This window comes from Mycteria americana, chromosome 4 (assembly GCF_035582795.1).
Source record: "Mycteria americana isolate JAX WOST 10 ecotype Jacksonville Zoo and Gardens chromosome 4, USCA_MyAme_1.0, whole genome shotgun sequence".
NCBI classification, from domain to species: Eukaryota; Metazoa; Chordata; class Aves; order Ciconiiformes; family Ciconiidae; genus Mycteria; species Mycteria americana.
Genome location: NC_134368.1, coordinates 44,059,887 through 44,075,214, shown reverse-complemented (window position 1 = coordinate 44,075,214; position 15,328 = coordinate 44,059,887). Strand labels below are relative to the sequence as shown.

The 15,328-nt window shown below is 38.5% G+C and overlaps 1 protein-coding gene across 4 annotated transcripts in view; it reads left to right on the top strand.

Annotated features, from left to right (window-relative positions):
- PALLD (palladin, cytoskeletal associated protein) overlaps positions 1-5,443 on the top strand; it is a 153,063-nt gene extending 147,620 nt beyond the window's left edge. For all 4 annotated transcript variants that reach the window (XM_075500337.1, XM_075500336.1, XM_075500338.1 and 1 more), the window contains 4 exons: positions 581-788; positions 1,520-1,685; positions 2,586-2,719; positions 3,716-5,443. In XM_075500337.1, coding sequence (XP_075356452.1) covers positions 581-788; positions 1,520-1,685; positions 2,586-2,719; positions 3,716-3,888 — 681 coding nt within the window. In that variant the 3' untranslated portion in view covers positions 3,889-5,443. The remainder of the gene's footprint in view (positions 1-580; positions 789-1,519; positions 1,686-2,585; positions 2,720-3,715) is intronic.
- The last annotated feature ends 9,885 nt before the right edge of the window (positions 5,444-15,328 follow it).

The following is a 15,328-nucleotide window of genomic DNA, read 5'->3' as shown; positions in this document are numbered from 1 at the left end:
CTTCTGTTTACTTTATGCTGATATATTTGGGAGAAGCTGTTTGTTTTCAAGCAGTACCCACAGCAAATGGCACAGCTTTCAAAACTACAAGACTTGTTCACACAGACCAAGCATTAACTAGTGCAGGTGGTGCTGTCACTACGTTACGCCCAAGTGGAACGGAACTTAGAGTTCAATAGTTAGTCAGCTAACATCTTTTTGTCTGCAAGTTTTCCACAAGAAGTTAATCTAGAAAGGAGTACCTTCTCATTCCACGTGAAGAGCAAACAATAAAAAGAGAAAAAAGGTGTCACCCTGCCTTTTGTTTTGCAATGTATTATTATTTAGCTTCTAGCATATCTAAACACTGATCTTTTTTCAGTCACGCCCATAAGACATCATGGAATTCAGGGAGCTGGCCAGAAAGTAAGTAAATGAGTAGAACTGAGTCAATGTGTAATTCAGGACAGAATTAGATCTTTAAATCTTGTGGTACACCCGCAGTAGCAAACAAACCCAAATTTATCTGAAGTAACAAGTCAGGACTCCTCCATGTTTCATATGGCTAAGACCATTTCCCATTATTCTGTTTACACTTAAGGTTAGTGGATTACCGACTCCGGATTTAAGCTGGCAACTTAATGGAAGACCAATTCGTCCTGATAGTTCTCACAAAATGTTGGTGCGTGAGAATGGTGTGCACTCCTTGATCATAGAACCAGTCACAGCCAGAGATGCTGGAATCTACACGTGTATTGCCAGCAATCGAGCTGGTGAAAATACATTCAGCCTGGAGCTCATCGTTGCAGGTAACATCTTCATGCTAAGCTTACACACCGAGCATTGTAAGGATAACAGGAAAAAGGAAAATGTAGGTGCCGTCAGATAAGATGGTTGAGGGGTGGGGGGTAAGAAAAGGAAACCTGGCAGTAACAGAACTGTAGTATAGCTATAGGTGATACATTTATGTTATGTTGTGGCATAAGTTGACGGGCAAGTAACCTCTGTGCACACAGTTAAGAGCAGAGGGCTGTTGCCACAGTTGAGGCCACAAACCAGACTATTTACTGGAATGGGGGTTTTAATGGCAATTTGTGCAGACCCACATCTACCGCTGGGTAGCTAGTATGACACGATTTCTGTGTTTCACAGCATATTAGACTAATGCCATTCCAGCCTTCTGGTAGAGCAGTTCCTTCTATAATTAAAAGCCTGCCTTTTTATGGAGTATGAAGGAGCACTATTTGATAAGCACTGTGTAGCCAGTTTATCGCCTCTTCATGCTCCACGTTTCAATTCTTTTGGGGAGGCGGGGGGGGGGGGAACCACTCAGCTCTATTAGCGCCCACTTTTTCCCTATTAAAATACGGATGTGATGGTTTTCTTCAGATGAACCAGGATCGGACTTTGTGATTAACGAAGACAACACTTAAGTTTCCTGCCACTTAGATTTTTCATTATTGGTTTTTAGCATATTGCTGAAAGAAAGGCTACCTTTTCATAGACTGTGTCAACATGACTGCAATCTTTATTTTCACAGCTAAGGAAGTACACAAAGCACCTGTGTTTATAGAGAAGCTACAAAACACAGGTGTGACTGAGGGATTCCCAGTGCGACTGGAGTGTCGAATCTCGGGGGAGCCATCTCCTCAGATATTTTGGAAGAAAGAGAACGAGTCACTCACATACAACACTGACCGAGTGAGGTTAGACTGACTTGGAATAATCTCCCCATCTATAACTTCAATGACTATTTATCGTGTAACACAAATGAAAACCTAGAAGGTCTTAAGAATGCTTTGTGTGAGAACAGCAGCTCATAAATATTAACTAGTTATTGTAATAAATTATGACATTTACTCAAACTTGCAGCCAGCCTGGTGGCCAAGCCAGAATTAACATGTTAGTTCTGTCTTCCAGCCTTGGACTTAAACAACTATCTTTGCACTTTAAGCATGTGGAGAAGTAGATTTTCTCTTCTGGAACTAAGACTTACAGAAATTTACCAGTGAAAACCTAGGCTCCTAAGTAAAGCTATCTGCTTCTCAGCAGAAACCCTGATTTATAACTCTGTTGTGTAGTTAAGCAACTAAGATTCAATTTTTTTAATATTCTAAGATCGATAAACTTGTCCTCAATATTTGATAACATTTTGTACACGTTTAGAAGCAAACTCATGACATATTGTGAGAAAAGGAACTCGTTACTGATATGAGACTGTAATAAATTATTGCTGTCCTTCTAAGTAACTAAGAGTATTTCAGTACCTTGTTCCTCAAGTTTTTTATTCTTTCCCCAAAAAGTCTGGTAAGGTCTGGTGTCCCTACTACTTAAATCAGATTTCCAGATGTCTTAATCTGTAATTGTGAAAGAGAAGTTACTTTATGCATTTTTGCTTCTTAGTTTTCGATACAGGGTATTAAACTGCCAAAGTGTCAAGCATACTCAAGGTTTTATTTTCCACTTGCTAATTTCAGAGGAAGTTCCATATTAATTAAAAGTGGACTACAACTAATCTGTAACTAGGATTGGGTCTGTTTACATTTAAAAATAGCCTATGCTGGTTTGCAATTTCAATAGTAATTTTCTACTTTTCTTTTGTTTAGCATGCACCAGGATAACTACGGCTACATTTGCCTGCTTATTCAGGGAGCTACAAAGGAGGATGCTGGTTGGTATACCGTTTCAGCGAAGAATGAGGCTGGGATTGTGTCTTGCACTGCCAGGCTGGATGTTTATAGTAAGTGACTTCAATTTTCATGATCACCTTAATCCCCTCAAAAGCAACAGTTCCCTAAGTTTCAGTTTCTTCACAGAATGGTTTACATTGGTCTCTCTTTCTTTTGTTTAGAGTTTGTCCTCAATAATAACGATCCACATCAAGACAACAAATGCTCTGTCAAAGTACATTTCGCCATCTTTCAGATACCTAAAGCAAAACAAGCATGCATGCTTTCTGTTTTTGCTTAGTATATTAAATATAGCTAATTAACAACAGATAACGGCATGATTACGTTATTTTTGTGGATCATTATTACTATTGCTCTGCTGGCACTTCCTAACCTTTTGTATTCTTTTGTACATTACTCTGTAATACACCTGTGACAGCTACCAGAAGTGTAATAGTGTTTTGATGGCTTTCTGCTTAATTACTCAGTTTGTTCCAAAGCAGCCCCTGACATAGTGAATGTTTCCTTAAATCAAAATCTCTTACCAGTCTTCTCACAACAAGAATTAAGGGGAGTAGGGCGGGGGGAAGGGGGGAGATTGGAATGATAAAGGATGGTTTCTGGGGTGGTAGTGGTAGTGGGACTTGTGAGAGACTTGGCTCAGCATTCTTCAGCATACAAGGGCTGGCAATGGGCAACCAGATGATTTCCTTTTATATACAACAAACAGCTCTCGAACAGGCCTCTCACTGTAATATTAGCGTACAGAAACAAACCCCTTGCTGTTACCCTTCTCGAGTGACACAAGGAAAGGTAGAAAGCAATGCCAAAAAGGCAAAGTAACAAACACAGACACCATTGTTTTTACTTACCACATTTGAAGGTGAAACTAGATGCTGAGGAAAAAAAAAAAAGAGCAAGAAATGAAACAAACTTACCTTTGGTAGAATGGTTTTCTGCTGCTCAGAAATTAGTATCTCCTTTACGAAGGGTCGATTGTGCATCTGTTACACTTTGTTGCACAACTCAAGATGGCTAACATTTTCACTTTGCTTTTTCATCTATAGCTCAGTGGCAACAACCACCTCAGACAACCAAGCCAAAGAAGGTGCGGCCCTCAGCCAGCCGATACGCTGCACTTTGTGACCAAGGACTAGACATCAAAGCAGCTTTCCAGCCTGAAGCAAATCCAGTCCACCTGACAATGCAATCTGGCTTGGTAGAGAGCGATGATCTGTAGATCCAGCTGCCGCTTCCATCATTTTCTTTCAAAGCACAAACACTGAAAGCCATTGCCTTGACCAATGATACTCCTATGTCACTTTATGCAAAGGCAGACACCTTCAAGTACAAAAGATAAACAACAAACACAATAACCATATATTCCTTATTCATTATACCAAATTAGAAGAATAGATAGATTAATAGAAACGTACACATTGCACAACAAACCACATTCACCAGTTCCTTATACCTAAGTTGCTTCAGCTCTTACGAATACCCCTTTTCATAAAGGCCAAAACACGAGAGACAGATTTTTCAGAAGAGAACACTATTTATCACTACGTGCCTTCATAAGCAGTCAGTAGATGCTACACAATCTTAACGGTGCGAGATGTTTTATTTGAGGCCATTAGCTCACAAAGAAAATTAGAATGTATGGTTATAGTTCTAAAATGGCAATGCATTCTGATAGCTACAAAGAACAAGTGCAATATTGTAAGACTAAAACAGGAAGGGACAAGGAAGAGAAACGTAAGCAAATGCTGTATCTCTGCAAACTGCTTTCTATTCTACAAGGAAAAAAAATATCTTGCCTTAAATGCTGTTAGTACGGACAATTCTGTAAAGCAACATCAACACCGTAATTTTAAATTCTTTTGTATTTTTCCTTTTTGCCCTCTAGGAGGAGGCTTACTTACAAACATACAGCAAAGACAGTTTAACCATAAGTAATTTAACCTCTTCAAGATAATGAAGAAAAAGAGCTGACGTGTAATAACAGTCTACTTCAGACTATGAATATTGGTAACTAGACAGGGAAAAAAATGCCAACAGCATGAACCACTGCAGGAGGTTGCTGCAAGGGGTGGGTGGGGGACAGGGCAAGAGGTTGAAACTCTCTATGGATTTCCTGAAGACAGTCTGTAACCTCGTAATACTCCCATTCAAGAATCTGAAATTCTGAGGTGAGCTGAAAACTAGGGAGTGCATGTATGGGACGTTCGACTGTTTAAAGCTTGTGTAATGTGTATGAGGATTTTAGAAATGTATAGTAAGTGAAAAATGGGTTGAGACTGCAATATGAATTTAAATGACAAGTATACACCACAGGTGATAAGCTTGCAGATCTGAGGAAGTAGAAAATGAAGATGGACAAAACCAACATCAAATTTGCGCCTTTTTTTTTTTTTCTTCTTAACATAGCACGTATCTCTGGTAGATTTTATTTTTTTCTTCTCCCAACTGTAGGCAACTGACAGCTCTTTTAATGGGTAGAGTCTGTGCGCCGTAGATGAAAAGCCTGAAGGCTACTTTCAGAATGCAAGGCAAATCCATGTCAGACTGGAGCCCCACCTAAGTCAGACCTGACTAGGTAGTTTTAAATTGGAACCAAATGAATTTCAGATGAACGGGAGGGAGGGATGGAAGAAAATTATTAGGCCTGACAAGAAAAATAAGCATTTGATGGTACGAGCTACGATACTTTGCTATGAAAGGAAAACACTGTATTCCTTATATGAAGCACATATATGGTATCTTTCATTATTTATAATAAAAGTGTTGAAATCTTTTATCTCAGTTCAGTTATTCAGAAGTCCTGTACTTAGGGTTTTTTTTTTTAATTTTGTAATTGTGTACACCATATATTGCATTACTGCTATATGTGTATTGCTTTGTAAGTACACAAAGTTTGTTTTGTTTTTAGTGACTAATAAACTTTAGCACATAAGGTAGTACTATTCTGGTGCAGGATATGACCAGTTATGGGGATCGTTAATCTAGATTAACGTCATAGTCTGTCATCTGGGAATAATCTGACTCTATTCTAGAAAAAGTATGTCATATCATTTGCCAAATTTTTCTTGACTGTGACATGCTAATTTACTTTTTTGTTTAGCTTCACTAGCATTATTTTGCCACCTTTATTTGTATTTATAAAAAAATGTATTATCATTACTTTGGATTGTTGTGCTGACATAATGTGGGTTTAACATCAATAAATATTACACAAATAGAAAGTTTTCCTTCTGGTAAAGACTATTAACTGTTTCAGTGGAAGCATGCAAGTGTAAGACTTAGAAATATTAAATATTATGAATACAGATGAAATGAGGGCTATATGCAGCATCTAAAAATGACTAGAATTTATCAGAATATTCTGCTTGTGACCTGGAATCTTGTTTAAACAAAACAGAGGAACATGACCCACAAATCCTGAGAGACTTTTGCCAAATAAAAGTACTTGAAGATGCTTTTTTTTAATAGGTCAGAAAATATACAGGTCTATTGTGTGTGTCTAGTAATTGCAATATGACATCACTTACAACTGATTCTAAGTAAAGGGCATGGTCCAAGCGCCGTTCAGTTCGTTTAAGAGCAGTCTTCTAACAAGGCAATATCAAAATTAAAAAAATAAAATGTTAAGATTTCCTTGTAAAATCCTGAATATTAACTAGCTTCTCCTCCTTTCCTTTCTGTGCAAAGATGCCAGGAAAGATGCAAGATAATAAATTTCTTCTTTTAGGTTTACATTTCAAGCATCGATCACTACAAACAGAATTATCTCAGCAATTGAGTGAGTACTGACATTAATGGTGATACTACAACCAAAGTCAATGGAGTTCTGTCTGCTTACAGTAAATTTGTCTTTGGCTTAGAAACTACAAACTGAGACTGCTCTTGTGAGCTGGTTTCAGATGAGGTCATCATCACTTTTTGCCTCTGTATATATGTACAGACACACACTTAAGTAGTAAATCACATCTCTAAGCAGCAAAGTTGTTTTCATGAAAACATTCAGCTGTGCTGTTACTTAGTTACTGGGACTGTTTGGGTTTACAAATTCAGAGATAGAAGCGTGGCACAAGAAAACGACATATTTCTCAAGCCAAAAATCTGAAATTCTTGGAAGCATCAAAGTAACTTTCAGAAGTTTAATCTCCCTCCACAAACTCCAAAGATAGACAGTATGACCAGAAAGTGTACTTATACCATTTTATAGGACTAAAAAAAGAAGTCCTAACGTTTTGCAAGACTTCAGGTTTAGCTATGGGAAGACTTCAAATTATTAGGAAGCTGATCAGTCCAAGGTATTCAAAGCAATCAAAGACTCAAAGCAGCTACATCCAGGATGACGACAGAAACCTCTGTCAAGAGCACCATGAGGTGCAAAATTCCACACGCATGAAGGTTTTTTCAGCTGCTGGTGTACTTTAACACACAATGTTTTGCATTTGCAAAACATTTATCCTGCAACTTCAGGAGCACCACAACAATTAGTTAACATACACGATTTTTTTCCATCACAGCCAACTGGGGGTTGGGGATCAAAACCAAACTACAGTCCAGTTTGAAACCCTAGCTTATAAATCATGGTTTCTTTCTATATGACCACTTTCAAAGACCATTTTAATTCACTTAGGTTGTATGCTAATAAATGCCTTGATTCCGCATATGGACAACTCCATCCTTATCTCTGCAAGCAGCCCAAACAGATTTAATGTGTAAGTAAGTAAGTACTTCATGAGATCATATTATCCATCATGTCATGATGCTGAGGGGATCAGCTGCATGCTCTGGCTGTACGACCCAGCTGCCAAACGCACACTGTGTAGTATAGATGGATTAATGCATGGACTGGAAATGCCTGCTCAGACTATGCACGTTGACAACAGACCAGATTCACTGCCTCACAATTCAGCTGTACATGCAAGGGGCAGAATTTGCTGACATTTAGCTCGTTCTCCTGAACTGGCTAAGAGAAAAACCCCTCCCCCTGCACAGTTTTTGTGTTTGAACAGAACCATGAGCACACAGGACGCATCAGGCAGATGAAAACACAGCGCCTGCCCCAAGAAATTTACAATCTATTCCAGACAGTGCACAGTATTCTTTAACGCGTCTTGAAGCTTGCGACTCTAAGTCAGAATTAAACCACAATTTGCATCCTTTTACAAAAGTGATTAATACATAAAATAATCTCATACTGCACTGAATCTCCAATAAAAACGTCAGTGTTTGGAACATAATGCTCAACTCATGCTTAGAGCAAAAAAGCCAGACTACAAGCAACAGTACCTGTACAGCAATGATTTCAGCAGCTATATAGAGGAGGAAGACGAATGAACTTCAGTCCAACACCAGCAGGAGGGAGAAATTTTTTGCTTTATAGAACAACTGCAGTGCAATAGGTAAACCCTGGGAAAGGGCCAAGTCTTGCAACCGCTGTCACTTTCTAGTTCTGTAGTAGCGTAAGTGGCCCAGAAACAGCTGCAGAACAAGAAAGGAGAAAAAAATAACGGCACATGGCCACTACTCAGGATGATTATACCATTTACGGCAGGAGCTCTACAAATGTCATCACACTGAATGGATTAGGGTGGGGGCTTTTTTTGTCCGAAACTGTGCTGTTAAACACACAACTAAACATATTGTCAAGCTTTTTTTGGCCGATTCTTGGCCCAGACATCACGGAGTATTTCTATAAGGGAGAACGGAGGGTACAAAAATACATTGCAAAGGACAGGACCTTTCCAAGCTACTGCCAAAGGTGTTGAAAATACCTTGTAAGATAAGACTTCCCATACAACAGGCAACACACCTCTACTCTATTGCAGATTAAGAACTAGTGGGTTTTGGAGATGGCTTTTACCTGCAGCGTTTGCCTGAGCAACTGCTGGAGTCATTTGTAGGAAAGGGCCTGTCTGAAAGAAAACCTGTTTTACCACACTATTCTACGGTATAATGCACAATTCTGTTTCTTATTAACATATTAACTCACTTCCTCCTACAATACTTCAGAATCAGATTCACTGAACATTTTTGTAATATACTGTTAAACTACAATAAAAGTTTTACCTTTCTTAAATTTGGTATTAACTTCAGCTGTACAGTCTCTGATCATTTACTAAGTCATGTTTAATAATGTATAATAAATGAAAACCTAAAATCAAATGTAATTCTTCTATAAGCATAACTGTTAGTAAATCCAAAGATCTTGCACTGTACATGAATGATGTCATTTCAGGTATGAAACAGCAGCAGCTTTCAAGAATTTCAGTTTGTAAAGTTCGAGATCCACTTTCCCCTAGGAAAAAAAAGTGTAATTACATAATGTAGATCTCCAAATCTAAAATAGGCTCTGTTAGTTGTTTCCCTCAAAGTCCTGCACAAGAAAAGCACAACACAGTTAAAAATCTTAACAGAAGAATGAAGTAATTTTTAAATTATTTTTAAGCTTTTTCTGAGCAGCAAATCCATTAAACAACCAACTTTGTAAAAGCAGAACAAAGTTTTCATTTGTGATTATTAGTGTTTCCTTGCAACATATAAAAACAGTTATAAGAAAAGGCACAGCTACCACTAGTAACTGTCATTCTAAAAAATTGAGTGTCAGGTCAGCCTATACATCCTAAAAGCGGAGACGGAGTGTCACAGTGCTTCCAATCACTGCTTCCAAGGACTAAGACATCAGTGGTCTGTCTTTGCCCACGGCAAGTGGCATCCAAGCCTAAGGTGAAGCAAAAAGAACACAGCACCTTAAGTGGGGAAAAAAAAATGATGATCAGTGCATCTCCACTGCCCTCACTTCAGAGTTCAGATTTGTCCTGGCTGCTTTTGGCAGATGTCAAGTCAGAATTCAGGATGGAACTCCCAGTAAGCGTGGTTGAGCTCAGTGTGGAAGTCAGAGGAAGCCGACATAGCAGAGCATTAATCAGCAGTTAGTACAGCAGACATGTAGTTCCTAATTACAAAGGAAAATACAGTAAGGGGAGCTCAAATGAGTTGTCCTGTTTAGAGGCAAAACTAAGTTTATTACTTCAGCAATGCGAGTACCTTTTAATGGACAGCTTCAGTTGAGTATATCAGAATAAATTTCTTATGAACAAAACTCACCTCACGTATTAATAAGCTAGTATATTTGGTTCCCCCCCAGATGGAAAGACAGCACCTTAATTAATCAATGAGAGATACAGGCACATGATAAGCATTACTGGAAGCCAGATAACACAGCATTAGGAAGAAAGGCACCATGGTGCTAACAGAAACAAAGATTTTACAGAAAACTTAGTAAACAGCTTTGCAAAACCATGTAGTAAATTAACCTCATTAATCTGATATTTACAGATTGACTGAATACAGCTTCACTGCATAGCAGAAAGCTTAGCATGACCTCCACTCTGGTGCCCTGAAAATTATGGTGAACTATAAAACTACAAGTGCTCTCTGTTCTATACGCCGTCCAACAAAAGAGCTACAAGAACCTGCAGAGAATGGATGCAGTTCCTGTCTACTGCTGGCAGAGCCATCTCACCATCAAAAATCGTACATGCACACTAAATAGGATCTATACAAAACACACACGATGACTATATTGTTTCTTTTCTCTAGGGTTGCAGGAAGTTTTCAGTAGAAATCTACCAACTAGCTGAAAACAATAGGACAAAAAGTCAGACTGACAGGAAGTAAACCACTGTAATCTAGAGCTTTTCACAGGTCTTCAACATTTAAGTGGAGATGTGTTTACAATACAGCCTCCAACATATCGCTGCAACATGTACTTTTAGTGGATTTAGCATTAGAAGTACAGAGCTGGGAGATCTGCAAATTAGAATTCACAAAAGGTCAAACTGCTTCACTAACATGCTTCAGCAATACCATATAATCAGCTTGCAGGTATTCCTGAACAAATTGTTCAAAATAACGCAGCAATTTCAAACCTGTCACCAGGCTACACATGCAAGGTCCCCTCAGCAGTGTCAGCCAGCAGTCTGGGAAACAGTAACATCCATGCAGCTCCATTTGCTCAGACGGTGTTAGCTCAGTGACAGCTGCCCCCCACGCTCCCACTAACGTGATCCCAATGTGGGTATAATGATACCAAAGAAGATTTGGTGGGTTTTCCTTGTATGTTGTCTCAACGTGTTTGACATCATCACACCCAAACTGGCAATTGGTAACCAGATCTCCAAGTAGCCAAAGCAATTTTAGTTTTAACAACTATGACAGAAAGATTCATTTTTACTTCAGAATATGAGCCTATGATAGTGAAGTACCCAAAGGAAAAAAAAAAAGATTAAAAAAAAAGTAGAATTGGATCTGATGTATTTAAAGAGTGAAAAACACGTGATTGTAGGCTTCAATGTTGTATTTTGTTACATGAAATGAACAAAAAAGAACCCAGATCTTAACGGATAGGAGCTGTTAATATGAAAAATGCAAGCATAGAATACTAGAACAGTTGTTGTGCTCATAGTCATGCTGATGTCTGGCAAGGTACAGGTAATATTCATTACTAACTCAGTAGACATATCTACAGCAAAAAGGCGCCTTCGGCACATGGTCTGAAATTGAACATAACGTGTGGGTGAAAATAAAATGTAATCTGGGGCTTCAGCAGAATTCTTACTTCTTCAGGCAATAAGCACAGCCAATGCTCTTTAAAGACTTCTTTCCACCACTACATTTGCCCTGTCTTTTCAAACACTGACCGATTGCCTGAATTAAGATGGTGTACCTGGTCTTGAAAAGTTCAGTTTTCATTACCTTTACTTAAATGACCTACACTATGCTTCAAAAAAAATAAAAAGTCACATAATTGCAACAGGCAATACACGTTTCAGTTACATGCAATACAACCTCTCACACTATGCAACACATCAAAGGAGGAAAATTTGTCTAACAGCAATACATAATCATTACAATGTATGTTTTAACTGTAGATAATAATGTAACAAAGAGATTTTGAAGGCTGGGATTTAGATATCCACTTTCTATCCAGATTTCACTGAACTCGATATTGAAATCCTTTCCATCTTTAAAAATCATGCCTTACATCCCCAAATAGCTCAGGATACATGAGCTTGGATTTTACAAGACTGGTAACAGCAATACCAGCTATCAACTTTGTATCTACACAGGCAACTCCACTTCCCTACAACTATACAGATATACTAACCAAACATTACCAGTATAATAATGCCTTGGGATAGACTGCCCTCAGGAGGCCAAAATGAAATCTCTTCATGGGGTATCACACACTAACACACTCGGCACACTTCACATACTTCTGTTACCATAAAAGAAAGTCTGCAACAGCTGTTCCTCGCAACAGCTCCTACTTACAGCTGCGATATTCATAAAAAAACCCCAAACCGCCTCACCAACATTTTATGTGTCCTGCTAGAAACTTCTACTGATGATAATCAATTGCAATATATGCCTCAAAAATAGGAAAAGACTAACATAGTGAGTCCACTACAGCAAGTTCTAAGTTACAAACACAATTCTTAAGAGATAAGCAGAAGTAAGGCTCCAATGACCGATCTAGGAGACAAGAACAACAAGAGTAGTCCATCATCTTCCCCAGGAGCGGTCCCCAGGAGCGTAAAAGACCTGAGTCAAAACACTATTTTCAAAGACTGGCTTTGTGATGGTACCTTATTTCTGCAAGAATATTGACCAAGTTTATTAATAAAGACAACAGTCCACTACTGCAGACTTCCATTAAAAAGGGGCAACATAAAATAAGGAAATATGCTAAAATGAAACCAAAAAGAGAAGTAAAAAAATTAAGATGCAATGCTTGAAGACAACACTAAGACCGTGTGCACTGAACTTCAATATGACGACTTTAAATACACACACCAAATTAAACTTCTTTTGTGGGGAGGGGGAAGCTGGCATGGATTAAAAGCTACTAGAATTTAAAAGCCAACCTTTGTAAAACCAGCAGTCTAGCTTTAGCAGTCAAAATTGAATCTGTCACTGAACGTAAAATTTACCAACAGATCAGAGTGTAGAGGAACAATTTGCAAAAGTGCATACAAAGTGAACACCACCTTTGGAACAGGTACCATGCCCGAGTAAGCCAAGCAGATGATCAAAATAAAAAGCAAAGTGCTCAGGGAAGGCAAGGCCACAGAGAAAAAAATCCCCAAACCCTGAACAAAACCCTAAATCAGTTTTTGGTACCATGTAGGAACTTGAGCAGAACCCCTACAAGCAACTCATGGAAGGTTTTACCCCTCAAAGCAAAACATCAAAAGAGGTTCCAGAGGAAAGAGTGACAAATGGCCGGGGCTGGGGGCTATCACTTCCAAATTCTGAAGGAAATCAAGTAGCATGAAACTTCTGCAGCATGAAACTTCTGGGTTAAAACCGCCTCATTATCAAACGACTGGAAGCTCACAAAAGTGACACCAAGCTTTTGGGAGTTTTGTGAGTGGAAGGATCACTTGTTTTTTAAGAAGAGATTCCAGAGGAATCCCAGGAACTACAGACTAATTATCTTTTTCTGTACATAGCAAACTGCCAGAAATTGTTCTAAAGCCATGAAAATAACTGCATAAACATACTGAGGAAAGTCAGTGTTACTTTTGCAAAGGGAAGTCATGTTTGATAAACATTTCAGAGTTCTTCTAAAGACTAAAAAGAGAGTAAGGAGATCTAATACAGCATGCTTGAAATTCTAAAAGGCATCCGACACATTCCCTTGCCAAGAAACACTAAAGATGCTGTGCTGCCAAGAGAAGTTGTCATATCAGTAAATTGTTTAAAGATAGAAGAGAAAGGTTATGAATCAGCAGTCGTTCTTTCCTAAGGACATGGATTGCCAACAGAACACCACAAGCACCTATGTTGGGGCTACCAAAGTACAACCTATTCGTAAGGGTTCTGAGACAGCAATTTCTGAAGCCCACAGTACATTCCAGTAACACTAAGTTACTCAACGTAATAAAGGGATAAGGAATTAAAAACTTGCAGAACCATTTCACTGAGGAAATTGGTGTTAAAACCAGCAGACTAAATTCACTGTAGATAAGTGAGAACAATTCACACTGGGGAAAATACAAAAAATCAGTCCTAAATACATATATAAGGAAATGGGCTCCAAGTTGACCATTAATTATTCAGGACTGAGTTATTGTTCCTACACAGCTTCTGAAAACATAAGTGTAAAGGTTAGGAAAAGGCAAAACAATTAGGCATTATGTTTGGAAGCAATATAAAACCAACCACAAAACATCCTGGGTTTTTTTTAGATAAATCCAAAGTGAATACTGTGAGCAGTTCTACCTGCTTCCTCCTCGAGAAACTGGAAAAAGGACAACAAAGATGACCTAAGGTACAAAAGAGCTTTCCAGCAACAAGCAACTAAAAGAAATACGATTCTTCAGTTTGAAACAACTGAGGCAGGCAGGATACGATAGAAGTCTACAGATTCAAGAGCAACACAGAGAGAGCACAAAAGGGTTGTTATAATGTCTCATCAAATGTAAGAACCGCAGGCCTCAACCAGAGCTATCAAATGGCACGTTCAAAGATATCAATCACAAACTGCTGGAGGTACAAGAGTCTGCTAAGGAGACATCACCACACACTTCATCTGTTACCTTCCCTACACATTCACTGCTTCCACTGAGACATCACTCCGGGCCAGACAGAACTCTAGTCTGATTAACAGATACTACTTCTTAGAGTAGATGTGCACAGTAAATGCTGGAATGACTTACTGTTTTTAACTAGTTTTCAGTTCTAATTTACCAGTTTGAAGAAGAGGGAAAAAAAGGGTCTTTTAAAAATACAACTTTAAGGCTACCAACACTTCAGTCTGGTCCTATAGCAACAGCAGTAGTAAAAACATAGTATGTATTGTAACATTTTTAAAAAATTACTTAGGAGCATGCTGAGATTCTTCTGACCATGTTATTCCAGGTTTTAATCACAAATATAAACTAAAAATGCCATTGCTAATAACTTATTTAACAGTTCCCTTATCCAACAAAACAAGGGATAATGATAATTAGGGTCAGAACTCACTAAGAGGATATTATTTTTAGTCTCTTAAGTTTGGCTTCTGGTCAAGATATGTCACACAGGCTTTGCCTGTAAAACACTAAGGCCAGGTACAGGCAGTAGCCAAGTTACTGACATATTACTACTTGACTAGTAAAAATGGGAGTACCAGCTGTCCTTCTTCACCTTCAGTGCCCTTGGAAAAAAGTCATCTATTCTCTGGCCAATTCCTCCTATCAAAGAGAAACATAATTAGCAATTATATTTTTGGTGCAAAGACACATCTGACACATAACTTTTCACAGCTAATAACACCACCTCTCTACAAAGAGATAACAGGAAGATAAGGACTCCTGAAAGGACTACCTTTAGTGGTATTTTATTTTCCAAAGTGAGTAACATAACCAACCATAAAATCCCCTGCATATACAACCATTCCTTGTATTATTGCTCAATACATACCTGCGAGAAACTTGAACATGCACTGTTTTCTGGCACAAAGACAAAATTTCTCAGCTGCACAAATGAAGAAAATCTCAGACTTTAAAGACTCAAAGTTATCATCAGTGAGATCTCTTCTTTCTGTACGTCGACTTGTGCCAAGACGGGAAGCAGTTTCAAAAGCTGAATCAACATCTGCATCATGATGCAATGAACAC